The 15962-nt window shown below is 35.0% G+C and overlaps 1 protein-coding gene across 5 annotated transcripts in view; it reads left to right on the top strand.

Annotated features, from left to right (window-relative positions):
* The window catches only part of ADAMTS6 (ADAM metallopeptidase with thrombospondin type 1 motif 6), a 295037-nt gene that overhangs the window by 12240 nt on the left and 266835 nt on the right, over positions 1 to 15962 (top strand). For all 5 annotated transcript variants that reach the window (XR_004624085.1, XM_034656286.1, XM_002919303.4 and 2 more), the window contains 4 exons: positions 7260 to 7428; positions 13968 to 14179; positions 14681 to 14764; positions 15264 to 15409. Coding sequence is in view for 4 of the 5 variants with exons in the window: in XM_034656286.1 (XP_034512177.1) it covers positions 7260 to 7428; positions 13968 to 14179; positions 14681 to 14764; positions 15264 to 15409 (611 nt within the window). In the remaining variant the exon portion in view is untranslated. The remainder of the gene's footprint in view (positions 1 to 7259; positions 7429 to 13967; positions 14180 to 14680; positions 14765 to 15263; positions 15410 to 15962) is intronic.

The following is a 15962-nucleotide window of genomic DNA, read 5'->3' as shown; positions in this document are numbered from 1 at the left end:
AAGGACTTCCTAATATTACTGTTTGTCAGTTGTTCAAAATGATGTCACGTTTTAGTTTGCTTTATATTTGGACCATGGCTTTCTTATCCAGGTTTTGTATTTCAGGAGTTTCTAATTACTGTTATTTTGTCTTACTGTGAAAAAAAATGTGTTTTTTGTTTGTTTGTTTTTTAACCAAATGATCAGTATTATCCATTTCCTTAGCCTTTATGTCTATTTCTTGGAATATATTCCATTCTTCTTTGCAGGCATTTTTTTTTTCTTGCAATCTATTGGTTAATTTCTTGAGCTATTGTACATCTCTTATCTTGGGATTCTTCTTTCCTAGTTAGTTCTACATCTTCCTCTTTCTGAGTTTACATCCTAGTTTTATTGGAGAATATCTTCAAGTAATTATGTTAGAAACTGTGTCTGAGAAGTAAAATTTCTGAGTCTGTACCTATGTGAAAGTTACTTTATGTTGCCCTCATATTTGGTTAATAATTTAGCTGGATGTGGGAATTCTGGTTTCAAAAATCATTTTCCTTCAGATTGGGGAATTGGGAAAGGGAATGGGGCATCAAATTTATGAGTATGATTTTATATCTTAGGGAAAGATTTAAAGATCTTTTAAAAAATTAGCATTGATTCATTTTGGGTGGCAGATAGAAGTCTGCTTCTTGTTCTTTTCTTTTTCTTTCCTAAGATTTTTTCTCAATGAAAGTGATATGATCTTCTCTTTATCCTTCCTATTTTAAGAATTTTATAATAATGTGGTAAGCTGTGAATCTTCTTTCCTTATCCTTATTTGATATTTAATGGATGCTTTTAATTCAAAGACACACCTTCATCTTAGAGAAATTTAAAAAATTATTTCCTTAATAATTTTCTCTTCCTCTTCCCCACCCCCTGCCTTTTGTAATTGGTTCTTTACTTCCCTTGTCTTTCTCTTTTTCCTTCTTTTTCTTTATTGTTCTGAGTTCTATGAGATTTTTCCAATTTTGCTTTCTTTTCCTTCAACTGATTTAAAAATTGCAAGCAGTCATACTTCTAATTTTCAAGAGATTTTCCTTTTTGATTATTCCTTTCTTTACATTTTGTTCTTATTTCTTAGTCATATCCACAGTTGCCTTTCTACATTTTCCCTTATTCACTCATCCATTCACCAAATACTTAAAAGTACCTATGATTTAATAGGTACTGATATAGGTGCTAGGAGTACAACAGTGAACAAAATAGAAATTCCTGTCATCACAAAGCTTACATTCTCGTGAAGGAGATACACAATCAGATAAATAAATAAAAATTGCAATGCGTTGGATAATGATAAGTTCTAAGGTGAAAAAAATATTGAGTAAAGACCTAAGGAAAATGAGGAAGAGAAGCTGACATCTGAAGGATGGGATTTCCACATGGAAAAGTATGAAGATGTGATCTAAAAGTATTTGGGGGACAATAAGAAGACTGCCCTGGCTGGAACTCAGTGAAAGAAAGGAAGTGTAATGGAAGATGAGGTTAGAAAGAGAACTGGAGGCCAGATGGCAGATTTTAGAGGATACAATCAGGATTAAATCAATGACGACTCCAAGCTTGAGGCCTGGGCAACTAGAAGAAGAAAGCAGCCATGAGTTCAGATGAGAAAGACTCAGGCATTAACTGAGATGAAAAAGCTGGAGGAGGACCATACTGTGGGGCGGTGTATATCTCAAGTTCAGTTGGACATGTTAAACTTGATATGTTTGTTAAACTTGATATGTTGTATAAGATATTGGATATGCAAGCCTGAAATTCAGGAGAGAGATATGAATCATGGAGTTATAAATTTGGAAATCATCAATATATAGAGGACCTTTAAAGCCAAGAGATTATATGAAATTGCTCAGGGTCAGGGAATATAAAGAGAATAAAGAAGAGGTTTAAAAAAAAGAAGAGGTTTAAGGAACTGAGCCCTTGGGCACTCCAAGAGGTTAGGGAGTCAGAAAGATGTTGAAGAGACAGCAAAGAATAGTGGGATAAGAAATTTGAAGGAAAACCAGATAGATATTCTAAAAGCTAAGAGTTGGAAGCATTTATTTCAAGAGAGAAATTTTGCCAAGTCAAAATAAGAGGACGGAAAACTGACCATTAGATTTACCAGTGAGGATGTTGTTGGTGACCTTGACAAAAGCAGTGCTGAAGTCATGGTGGCATATGGAAAATAGGCAAAAACCTGATTGGAGTAGGTTTGAAAAGGGAATGGGAGAAAAGAGTACATAGGTAATTATTTTAAAGACTTTTTTTTTTTTTTTTAAAGATTTTATTTATTTATTTGACAGAGATAGAGACAGCCAGCGAGAGAGAGGGAACACAAGCAGGGGGTGGGAGAGGAAGAAGCAGGCTCATAGCAGAAGAGCCTGATGTGGGGCTCGATCCCACAACGCCAGGACCACGCCCTGAGCCGAAGGCAGACACTCAACCGCTGTGCCACCCAGGCGCCCCTATTTTAAAGACTTTTAAAAACATAAATGATCAGTTGCTACAGACAGTAGGATCAAAGGAGGTTTCGTTCTGTTTGATAAAGATGGGTATGATTATGCAGAAAGAAGGAAAATTTCTTAAGTTCATCCATAATAAGAGAAAATAAAAGATTATATGATCGTGAGGCGCAGATAGGCAGGTATTTATGCTGTAAGAGTTTGCGAGAGGTTGTACGATGTTTATTGGAATGGAAGATGGCAAGATGAATTATTAGGGGATTAAGAGGAGATGAGAAAGTGTGGAATATTTACCCAGGAGAACAGGATACTGAATATATTAAAGAAACGTAGTGTAATTGCCGTGAAGCATTAAGAGCACTGTTGAGATTATGAATTTCAAGTGAGACTAGTCAGCATCTCGATGTATTTTTCTCTGGCTAAATGAAGCTGCAAGGTTGCAGGCCCAGAAGAGCAAAACTGGTTTGATCAGAGTTGTGGTTTAGCCAAATAAATTCTGTGAAGGGAGAAAAGGGCAAGGGAATTGAAGGTGGAACTGAAGATGGATTAGGAGGGAAGTGAGGAAATGAAGTAGGTGGAGGATAATGAAAAAGTGGTAGAATCACGAGGTCCTCGTGGCTGTAAAAGGGGACTGTCTCTTATAGTTGGGACACTAGAGGGATAGTCCTAGAAAGATAGAAGAATAGGATAGTTGAAATTGAGATTTTGGCAGGGTTGCAAGTATCGAAAATACTGAACTTTAGAATTTGATTGTGGGTATGAGCTTAAGGTAAATTGAACGACAAAGTATTTATGGAGAGCAGGTCAAGGGATTGAGAGGGCAGGGGTTGAAGGAAACATCTACATCAGTAGTCCTGGGGTCCATGAATGGATTTTAGGGGGTTTATGAACTGGAATAGGGAAAAGTGACATCTTAATCTTTGCTAATTCTTAACTGAAATCTAACATTTCCTTCAATTATGAATACAGATAACAAACCAATAAAGTAATAGCTGACCCCCAATAGAAATTATATATATTTTCATATCGTGTTGCAGTTTCGCAGGTTCTTCACAATATCATTTATGTTAATCACCATTGTGAAATTGTGATAGTTATTAGATTCACTGCAAATCTTCTTATTTAAAATATTAGGAAAAGCCATATGTGTTCTTATATTACATTAAAAAAATACTTTGGTAATGGTATTCCACTACAATGGTTATCTTTATAATCCTATGTGTTTTTTCTGTACTTAAAATATTATTCTGAGAAGTAGTCCCTAGGCTTCATCCCCACTAGATTTCTAAAGGGATCCAGGGCACACACACCTAAATTTTAAGAACTGGTGACTTAAGATAGTGAAATCAACAATTATTTCAGGAATGGTATTTCAGAGAGTAACAGTGACCCAGCAGCTAAAATCTTGCAAGAATGAGGAAAGTTCCTATGGGCCAGTAGGTAACTGCAATAGCAGAGGGAGCCGGTGATAGCATGAGATTGGAACTGGCAGGGGTTTTGTGATTTGTTCTTGTTTTAGAGGAGGGAGAGAGCAAGAATTGTTTAGAAGGTGGCAGTGAATCACAAGGACACTACCCTACCCTATATGCCAACAGGAGGCATATAGGAGAGGAAGCAGAGGAACCACCCTTCCAGAGGATTGCAGGGAAGAAAGTGTCATTTAGAAAAGACCCAGGTGTTTGAGCCAGATGAAGTGAACGTTCACAAATGAGGCTGAGCGTGAATTTGAGAAGGCACAATGGAAGTGTTTTAAATGGTGAAAGGCAAGAAGTAGGAGATGGGATCAGAAAACATGATGCACATAACCATAGGGGGAATAGAATCCAGGGGATATGTCTTGGGCTTCTTGTAGGGACTGGCATGTCAGGGAAAGGGGGTATGATGATTTTCATCCTGATGGCCTGAGGCAGACTGTGTAGAGGTTGAGTGGGGATGCCGAAGAATTGAGAGAGAGCAGGGCTCTTGCTAGGCATGTGCAGATTTCTGGTCCTCCATTATCTACCCTCCAGCACCTTTCTAGTTTCATAATCATTTTCCCATTTCTCCAGTCTAGCTACAGTAGCTCCTTGCTGTTTCTCAAATACTGTATGCATGCTCATACCCCATTGCCTTTGTTGTCATTCCCACTGTCTGATCTGCTCTTTTGCAAGATATCTGTTTGACCTGCTCCTTTGCTTTGTTCAGGTTTCTGTACAAATATCACCCTATTAGAGAGGATGTCCCTGACCATCCTAAACAGTTTGTATAATTCTCTCACTTCTGATTACTCTCCGTCCTCTTACACTGCTTTTTTTTTTCTTAACGCTTAACACTACCTGATTGATCATTTATCTAAGGAATGAATCCTTTCATCTAGGTCCTCCCACCAGAATGTAAGCTCCTTCATAGAGCCAGAAGTTTGGTTTGCCCACCTAGAATCGTACTTGCTATGTGATAGGCACTCAGAACATACTTAGCGAAAGAATAAGTAAAGTCAGAAACAACCCTCAGAGGATAAGGGGATTATAATATAGTGCCTAATAATCCAAGCTCCAAAATCAATTGAAGAGTTGGTTACTTTGCTTGGTCTGTGTTTCTCATCTGCAAAGTGGAGCTGATAGTGGTACTTACTTCAGACAGCTAAGAAGAATAAATGAGATAATGTGTATAAACATCTTACAGAGTACCTAACACTTAAAATCTCTGGATTTTTTTCCCCAGAGTCTTTCCATACTTGAAATTAGTGATATTGTTTACTTACCAGGCTACTGATTCTATTTTCCGCCAGCAACCTGAACTTCTTGTCTGGGACCTTTCAACATCCTTCTGTCCACAGGTTAGCATGATATGATTTTAGTGCTCTACCCTTTCTGGGCAGTACTCTCGACCCCACTTCTTACAGTTCTCTCTTATCAAAACTTCTTATACATGCCATCTTTTCTGCAGGACCATGCTCAGTTTGCTATCACATTGTTAATCTTCCTGGTAGAGTAATTCGTGCTCAGGTATTAGAGTGTGTTAATGGCATATTATGTCATTCCTGTCAGTATTTGCATTTAATTTAAGGACTAATATCCTTACAGTAAAACAGAAAATAGTGAAAATAATGTGAAGTGACTAGGGCCTACTTTTTTGTTTTTTGCATTCTTTAGCTCATTTCATGTAGGTGCCTGCCAACTTCATCTCTAAGTTAGAGCAGCTCTGATTATGTCTTATCTTTATTTCCAAGCATGTGCTACTTAACATGAATTTCCCTAAACAGAATCATAGAGATTTAGATTCAAAGGGAGCTTAGAGATTATCCGGACCAGATATTTTCAGCTTTTTTCTTTTTAAAGCAGCAAGACCATTTTCTCAAATGAAATGTAATATGGAAACATGCTATATAGATTAATAAAAGCACAGCTGATTGCTAAGCCCAGGAATCTAAGCCCTATAGGTCTCCCTTTGTTGTCTGGGGCAATCTCCTGAGGGCATTTCTCTGGAACCCTTAGGGCTCCCCAGAGTGCTGTTTTAAAACCACTAATTTACACCAACCCTTTCATTTTTCCAGCTGAGGAAATACACCAAGAGAGTTTGTGTTTTACCCAGTGTTACAGGATAAATTAGTTGGATTAAGAGCAGTCCTCACATGTGCCATACTTAAGAAAACACTAATAGACCAGTATGGAAGTTCTTGTTTCTAATGCAGATAACTTTTACTATCTCATTTCTTTTAATCAACCAACTTTTGTTTGGTGTTCATACTACATATGACACACTTTCTATGGTTATAACTGATACAAAGATTTATGAGACATAACCTTTTGCCTTAAAAAAGCAAATGGTATAGTTGGGAAGATCAAACATGTGGTTGAAAAGTTATACCAAATGTAAATATAGCTTCCAGACTTGAGATGTAGCAAAGGAGTGTGAAATTAATTAAAGATAAATGATACCAATAATAAGCTCTGTTGGAGCTCCGAGGAGGGTGAAGCTACTCCTTTTGAGCCAGAGAAAGCTTTAAAAAGGAACCATGGTTGAGCTGAGTAACACTTGGCTATGTAAATAGGTATAAGGAATATATCATATGAATAAGAGCAGAGCTTTGTATGAATTGCAGCACCTTCGTTTATCTCTATATACTGTTGCGGGAAGTTCTTAAGCTCTGGGTCTGTTACTTCATCTGCAAAATGGAGATTATAAGATATATATCAATTAAGGACATATTAATTGGTGTGACATAAACTTTAAAATGTCCATTGTTTATCACAATAGAATTTTATTTCTCCTTTATATCAGTGTCTATGCTGGACAGCTTTCTATGAAGTCAGGCAGGGACCCAGATTTCTTCTCTTTCAGCTTCTGCCTCCCCTAGGTAGTTTTTCAGAGAGAGTAGAGGATTTTCCTTGGGAAGGTTTTCAGGGGATGAGCTTGGAAGTGGTATGTAGTATTCTGCTCATTTTCTATTGGCCAAAACTTAATTACAGAGCTATCCCTAAACATAGAGGATATAGTTAAGCTGTGTGCACAATTTGGAAGGAAAAGTCTTAGTGAACACATGGAGGTCTCTGCTACCTCACGGAGTTTTGGGGAAGATTGGAGGAAATAATCTATGTGACATGCTTAGTACAAGGCATCCATGGCACGTAGAAGAATTTAAACACTCTTTTTAAGGTATAGGTAAATTTATATAATGTTTTGCTGGATACAGATGATCCACTAAATTTCTATTAACATGTGTTTTAACCTCTTTTTGGAGAGGTGTCAACTTATTTTTGACTCTTGGTAATGATAATTTGTATTTAAAATGATTCTACTTGATAAATTCTTTGTTTCTTCTTTTAGCATGGCGTTATTGCTACAGAAGATGAAGAATATTTTATTGAACCATTAAAGAATACCACAGAGGATTCCAAACATTTTAGTTATGAAAATGGCCATCCTCATGTTATTTACAAAAAGTCTACCCTCCAGCAACGGCATCTCTATGATCATTCTCATTGTGGGGTTTCAGGTGAGTGAGTGTGTGGCTTTTACAAAGTGTATTGTATTGTATTGCCACTGTCTTTTTTCTGACACCTATGGAAAGGTTAATAATAAAAGTCAATAGGAATTTAAGTAATTAGAATGATAATGCCCAGAGTCCTCTTAAAAGATATCACCTATCCAAATGCCATATGACTTCACTCATATTTGGAATTTAAGAAACAAAATAAGAAATAAATGGGAAAAAAAAAAAAAGACACAAACAAGAAACCAAACTCTTAAATACAGGGAACAAACTGGTGGTTGCCAGAGGGGAGGTGGGTGAGCACACTTGTCTTGATGATCACTGAGTAATGTATAGAATTTTTGAATCATTATGTTCTATACCTGAAACTAATATAACTATGTTAATTATACTTCATTAAAAAAAAAGAAGAAAGAAAAAAACACCTTCCTTTACAGTGGGAAAAAAAAAAGGATGTCACTTATCAGTAGTTGGAAGCTCTTTGAGAAGTCCTTAAAATATAAGTCTGTGTAAAATTATTTTTTCTTTGAAGGGGAAAAAAAAACCCCACCCTATTTTATCCATGTTATAGTTATAATTTTCATGCACAAGTGTTGCCTGGTACTCTGTGCTGTTTGGTTAGCCTGATGTTTTTATGCTAATGGTGAGACATTAGACACTTAAATAAGATTTGAAGAGTCTTAAGGTAGTATTCAAAGGCATTGTTAGGGGACTATAGAAATACATAGCAGGGTCAGCAAACCTAGACATTAGTGGTCAAAGAAGGCTTCATTGAAGAAGTGACTCCTAATGGGAGGCCTGAGGGAGAAAGAGAAGGTAGCTGTGCAGAAGTAGAGGGAACAGTGGGTAGAGTGTTCCATATAGAGGAAATAGCATTTACAAAATTCCTGAACCAAAAGAGAGAATATCACATTGCAGTCATTGCCAGTTCATAGAACAGGTTATTAGAATGTGGGCTGGAGGGATGGGGTGAATTTCCTAGTGGGTGAGGAGTGACCGTGAGAGATGAAATTGAAGTGACAAGGAAGGCCAAGACACAAAGCGCTTGTAAACTGTATTAAGGGGTTTGTTTATCCTGAGTGCTGGAAACCTACTGAAAGGTTTTAAGCAGGAATCACATGATCAAATTTGGGTGTTAGAAGTATTACCCTGGCAGTCCTATGGAGACTGACTGAGAGAAGAGCAAGACTAGAGGTGAGGGGTTAGGAGGCCGTTTAGTCTAAAGTTCAGAAAACTTAGAGAATAGAGGATACAGCTTGGCATAGTAGAAAGATTACGGGCTTTGGTGTAGCTTTGGACAAATGAACCAACCTCTCTAAATAGTTCTCTCAACACACATTAGTTGTTCAAATTATAGCTATCATTACTACTGAGATGACTGTTTCTAGTATTTAAAGAGCTGTTATATTGGAAAAAAAAAAGATTAAGAGCACCTGGCTGGCTTCATTGGTGGAGCATGCAACTCTTGATCTCGGGATTGTAGGTTTAAGCCCCACATTTGATGCAGAGTTTACTTGAAAATAAATTCTTTAAAGGCGCACCTGGATGGCTCAGTCCGTTAAGTGTTCAACTCTCCATTTCGGCTCAGGACTTGGTCTCAGGGTTGTGTTATCAAGTCCCGCCCTCGTTGGGCCCATGTGCTCAGAGGGGAGTCTGCTTAGGATTCTCTCTCTCCCTCTCCCTCTGGCACTCCCCTGCCTCTCTCTCTAAAAAAAATTAATAATAATAAATAAATAAAAATAAAATCTTTAAAAAAATTAATGATTCAATTTGTTCTGTGTAGTTCTCGTAGGTGGAACCAGGGGCCGAGTATTTCAGTATTTCAGCAGGTTTCAGCTTAACACAAAGAAAAGTTAACTGGCAAGTAATTTTAGAAAAAAATGGGATGGGTTCAACAGGTAGATTTATAAAAAATAGAATGGGTTATCTTATGAATTAGTGAATGCATCACTGTATTGTTTATATCCATATGCTTCTTGGGCTCCTTTTCTTCTGCTTCAAGGGTAAGTGGTCTTTGGAATTCTTTCTTCAATTGACTGTTCTCATTCTACATACTCTCTTCTTGAGTAATCTCTGGGACATCCTTGTTGATGAAGAGTAATTGGTACTAGAAAAAGGCCACTTTAAGAGAAGCTGCTTAAGGCATAAAATAAAATTTCATACAACACAATGAAAAAAATTCTGATGGGTCTTTATATTGAGTAATGAAACTAAACATTGTGGGTATAGTTTAGTTTATCTTATATTTACCAAATTTAGGCTATAAGTACAACTCTATATAAATTCTTAAAAAACTAGGATTCAAATATTTAGTTGTTTATTGCAATATAATTTTCCCATCATTTTTTCCATAACATGACATCCTTCACTTCATGATCATAAAGATCACTTTTTGCAAATATATTTAAAGATTTCATTGTATTCTGAAAGATAATTCTTAACCCTTAGACATTCAAATGATCCTCTTTTGAAGTGCCTATCTTATTATTCACTGGTCTTACTGAGGCAGATTCTTCTTTTCCAAAGGTTGAAGCATGAACCAAATAGTTCAGCAAATCTACTCTTACTGCCTACATAAATTCTGCCCTTGCTGGGGAAGATTGTCTTCTTCTACAGTCTCTCCCCTTGGATTACTGTGCTTAATTAGCAAAAAATAAAACAGGTGAATGAGATATTCTTGAAAGGCTGAAAAATCTTGAGTGAATTGCTGTGACTATTTCCTCACTTTTAATCTATTCAGTACTCATTTCTGTTACCTTTAACACAAGTCCATTTAGTTCAGACCCTTGTTATCTCTTGCCTGCACTACTGTAATGACTTTCTAACTGGGGTCTTCCTGTCTTCAGCTTTGTTTTTCTGACTTTAGTGGGTTGTGTCCTACATCTAGCTGTATTATACACTTTCTTTCCTTTTCTTTTTTTTTCTTTTCTTTCCTTTCCTTTCATTTTCTTTCCTTTTTTCTTTCTTTTCTCCTCTTTTCTTTTTTTTCTTTAAAGATTTTATGTATTCATCTGATAGAGAGAGAGACAGAGAGTACAAGCAGGCGGAAGAGGGAGAAGTAGACTCCCCGCCGAGCAGGGAGCCCAATGTGGGGCTCCATCCCAGGACCCTGGGATCATGACCTGAACTGAAGGCAGGTGCTTAACTGACTGAACCACCTAGGTGTCCCTGTATTATACACTTTCAAACATTTCACTGGCTTCCCAATAGTGGAAAATCAGTAGTAGTTCCCTAAGTTCCATAGGAATATCACTTAAAAAAAAGTATTTTATGTTTAATAAGTTTGGGAAATGCCTGGCTAAAAACTACTGATCTTAGTTTTGATACTGTTTTGACAGCATAATTCAAGTGACATGTGCATTTGTAGGTGTTAGTTGCAGTTAACTTAACTGTTAACCTGTAATTGGGAAACCAATTTTGTATCAAAATATAAGACAGAAAAACCCTTTTGAGAGTGGGTATATTTATCTCATATTCAGATATATATTTTCCCATTCTAATTACATTATATTATCAATGTCAAAAAATAATTAAAAAAATGCTTGTTTTTTGTAAAAAATTTAGAAAATATGGGATGAAAAGAAAAAAACAAGGAAGTGAAAGTTGCCCTTTACCACTACTCAGGGATAACTGAATGCTCTTGTTGTCCTAAATATTCATTTAGCGTGTTACGTGTCAGGCTATTCTAGGTGTTGGGATGCAGCAATAAATAAAAGAGGAAAAGTCTCTGCTCCCATGAAGCTTATATTCTAGTGAAGAGAGTTAATAAAAAAAGCAATCAAGCAATCAAATAAATAAATACATGGCCAACTATCAAGAAGTAATAAGTGCTATCAGTGAAAAATAAAACAAGTCAATGCAATAATTTTGAATGAATGTATATATTAAAAATATTTTGAGGTTGATCAAATATTTAAGATCCTGTTTCAGATGGCAAAGAAATCTATGTATTTGGTTTTGAAGAAAAGTTCTTTATTGTATATGTTTATAGAGGAATGTTTCCTTTGACATTCTAAACTCTATCCAAAATTAAATTGAGCGTATGTAACAGGTATCATTTGAATAACTACTAATCTCTGTTTTGAAACAAAACAATTGTGTATTCTATTTTAGACTAAACAAGGCATTACTTACAGATCATTAAGCTTAACATTAAGCAGTCAATTGACAATTACAGAATGTAGATATTGTTTTGTAATGATCTAATCACGCTGGATTAATTTCATTTTTAAAGTGCAACCAGATATCTTGATTACATTTATTCATTGTGTGTGTACTTAATATATATATATATATCAGACTACAAATTCTTTGCGCGTAAGACTCTTTCCATTTATGAATGTCCATCAAGGACATTATATATACATTCATCTGATGGAGAGATGACCAAGCAAACTAACAATTTAAAAAGATAAAAGTCTGAAATTTATGAAAATGATGATGATAACAGTAGCTACTTTATATTGAGTGCTATCTAATGAGAAACACCATTGCTGTGTTTATTTTGCCCAACCAAGTCTAATTCTTTTCACAAATACTTTTCATAAATATAAGGAGAAATTGAATGGATCAGAGAATGAAAATGATCAAAATAATGGAAATTAAATCCTATATTTAGACATTTAGGCTGTCCATACAGAAGAAGGGAAAACTAGGCATGATTTTAATACATGAGTGGTTTTATGATCTTGGAAGACAGTAAAAAAATGGAATTATGTTAATGTAGAAAGGATTTTGACCATTTCATACGAATATTACCACAAATTCAGTGGCTTAAGCAATATACTTTTATTATCTCACAGCTTCTGTGGACCAGAAGCTATACATGAATTGACAGCCTCAGCCAGGATTGGGTTCTCATCTGGAGTCTTGACTGGGGAAGAATCTACCTTCCTATTCCCATCGTTGTTGGCAGCATTCAGTTCTTTGCTATTTAAAGACTGAAAGCTTTAATTTGGGGCTGGTTGTCTGCCAGAGGCCATCTGTAACTCCTTGCCATGGTCAGTTCACCAACTTGGTTGCTTACTTCCTTAAAACCAGCAAGGGAAAGACTCTAGTAAGAAAGATGCTACAATATTATGTAACATAATTATGTACTCATATATATGTAATTGTGTATATCCCTTTATCTTTGCTGTATTCTCTTGGTTAGAAGCAAGATACAGGTCCCGTCCATACTAAAGGGGAAGAGAGCACAAAGTGTAAACTTCAGGAGGTCATGGGGGCCACCTTAAGAGTCTGTCTGGAATAAGGGAACACTTAGTGGCTGTCTGGAAGTTATACTATTGAAATAAGAAGTAATATGTCTCTGCCTCTCTGGACCTTTAGGAATAAAAATACTCATTTAATTTATATGAGTTTCAAAAATATTTCCTGGTATTTGTCATTGTCGTTTCCATCTCTTATTTCTTAAAATTTATAACTTTTATCAAAGTAATTTTTAAAAGGTAAAGACTAAAGAAATTAGAAAAAATAATAGAGAATATTGCCAGTTTCTGTCAATTATATTATATAAATTAATCTGAGTCTTCCTCACTAAATTTTTTAATAAGTAGATGTTAGAAAGATCATACAGATATGAAAGTAGGGTATTCAGAGGACCTATACCTGTTCAAGTTTATTAAAGATGAGTATAAATGAGACAAGTGTTTACAAATGTGATAGTACTAGAAGGTTTTCTCTGTACTGAAGGACCAGCTGTTGGAAAACAAAGGATTAAACTGCAATCCACAGTAAAATGTGATTTAAAGGAAACCATGCTGTAATCATAATCTTTCAACTCTCATTGTAATACCATTTACCTCTAGGTTTTAGAAGAAGAATACTTTGGGTACTCTATTAGTATAAATAGTTGTATATTGCAAAACTAAATGAAAAACTTCATTCACAGCCTTTTAGAATTGAGATTTCTAGAGCAGTAGAATTGCTGTAATTAAAATAGTTTAACAAAGGATCTTACTTTAAAATAAATGATCAGAGGCATTTTAGGAATAGGATTTTGGGGGTACCTGGCTGGCTCAGTTGGTGGAGCATGTGACTCTTGATCTTGGGGTGATAAGTGCAAGCCCCACATTGGGCATAGAGCTTACTTAAAAAAAGAGTAACAGATTTTTGCAATATTGATGTTCTTCATCAGAACTGTCTTAGGGTAGGTATTTAGAAAGTTAACGCTCTAGTTGTTTTTAAAAAAACTTTATAAAGTACATGTTCTATATTGGAAAATATTATGACATAATTGGTCACTGGAATGATATGAAATGATTATTTTGAAAATATTTTTATTAAATAATTCATTAGGCTTATTTTTTGTTTTTATGAGCAGCCGAATGTTATTAATGTTTAATTTGTTTCAGATAAAGTGACTATTTTGAAAACTTTGAAGAGTTTAATTTTATCACTACTACATTTCCTCATCCCCTCTCCTCACTGAAAAATCTTAATACTTTAGAGGATTTATGAGAAGCATGTCTATATGAAAGATTTAAAAATAAGTAAGTTTAATTGGTGAACCTAACTGAACTAGTTAATTATTTTTATTGTAGACCTCATAAGAAGTGGCAAACCTTGGTGGCTGAATGACACATCTACTTTTCCTTCTTCACTACCAATTAATGGCACGCATATCCGCCACAGACAGAAGAGATCAGTAAGCATTGAGCGGTTTGTGGAGACATTGGTAGTGGCAGACAAAATGATGGTGGGCTACCATGGCCGCAAAGACATTGAACATTACATTTTGAGTGTGATGAATATTGTAAGTTTGATGCCTCTATATAATATTTTAACTTAATAATTTGTGGTTTTGACTAAGGTCATGGATTTTTAATGTGAATTAATGATTTTAAGAATTTACTCATCTAAAATGAGGAAGAAGTAATATATTAATGTTTAGTTCCATAGTAAATAAATTTAAAGGTGACCTTATTGTTCATTTTCAGATAATATGACTTTTTGAATGGGTCGTATTAAATCTTGTTTAAGAGGTTTTCTCTAACTTGAAACATCAGCTCACCCTCTTAATTACTATGTTGTAGTGTTGGGAGAATATATTTCCTGAGGTAGATTTGTATAAAAATCTTTTATGGAGGCATCTCGAGGGTAGAATTCTAAGTGATATCAGATGAAATAATATCTTTTTATATACAAAGTGGTGCAATTTATGAAAAATTGTTTTACCATTCTTTACAAAAATATTAAACAATCAGCATATGATTTTTGTCTGACTTTGTGTCTTTTCTTATTTTCTGGAGGTCAGGTTGCCAAACTTTACCGTGATTCCAGCCTAGGAAACGTTGTGAATATTATAGTGGCCCGCTTAATTGTTCTTACAGAAGATCAGGTAAGAATGAGTTAGTTTAGAAATCTAAAACCCTTGACAGGCTATAGAATTGTGTATAGTAAAATAAAATATTTTATTATTGATCCTCTTAGGAAGTTCTAGTTGAATATGATTTTCACTACTAAGCATTTAATATTTTAAGCAAATTTTAAATAGTCTATAAGAATATATCTCCTGTGTCATGTTAAAGCTCTACATATGTATATTAGCTATATATTTCAGTATAAAGATGAGCATTTGCATGGCAGATCTAATAATAGTGGTTTTGGTTGCTGAGAATCACATATATTCACATGATCATTAAAGCTGGAACTGGAAAGAATATTCAGTAGTACACTAAATTAACTCTAGGTCAGATATTACAGAGATAAAAATTGGCAAGAGATTATTCCTAGAAACCACTGCTTCTAATTATAGTCCCACTTTAGTCTTCAAAAGTTTTAACAACTGACCTTAGTAATTTGTTTGGAACATTTCTGGTATGCATGTTGTATTGCAGCCAAACTTGGAGATAAACCACCATGCAGACAAGTCCCTCGATAGCTTCTGTAAATGGCAGAAATCCATTCTCTCCCACCAAAGTGATGGAAACACCATTCCAGAAAATGGGATTGCCCACCACGATAATGCTGTTCTTATTACTAGGTATGGTTTGTTGCAAATATTTTATCTTTGATTGTTGTGTTTGGTATTTTAACTATATTTGGTTCTATCTAAAGCCTCATTCAGGTACTGAGTATATTGAAAGCAAAATGGTAATTTGTTAATCACCACTGAGAAATAATATATTATACTATTATTGTGTTTGCATCAGATGAACCAAATAAGAAAAAAGAACAGATTTAGAGTTGACTTAGAAATGTAATAAACATCTTTCCTTCAACTGATATCTCTTCATAAAGTTTAATTGGAAGCACGTGTATGTTTTGTTAATTGAACAAAATACATAACAAAACAAAGATTAAAAAGTATGAGAAGATTGTATTTTAAAAACAAAACTGAGTCATCACTCTTGGTTATTAAATACATTAATTATTCTTACCTCCAAATTGTTAAAAGGGAGGGCATCAATAGTTACACAATATACTTAGATGAATGTTTATTTAATTAAAAATATTTAATTAAGGTGTAAGTATAAAGAAGCACATTTATTACATTATATGTTGAATAGCTCAAAATTTTTATTTGATGATAATGC

Source organism: Ailuropoda melanoleuca, chromosome 3, assembly GCF_002007445.2.
Source record: "Ailuropoda melanoleuca isolate Jingjing chromosome 3, ASM200744v2, whole genome shotgun sequence".
NCBI classification, from domain to species: domain Eukaryota; kingdom Metazoa; phylum Chordata; class Mammalia; order Carnivora; family Ursidae; genus Ailuropoda; species Ailuropoda melanoleuca.
This window is presented reverse-complemented; position numbering and strand designations above follow the sequence as displayed.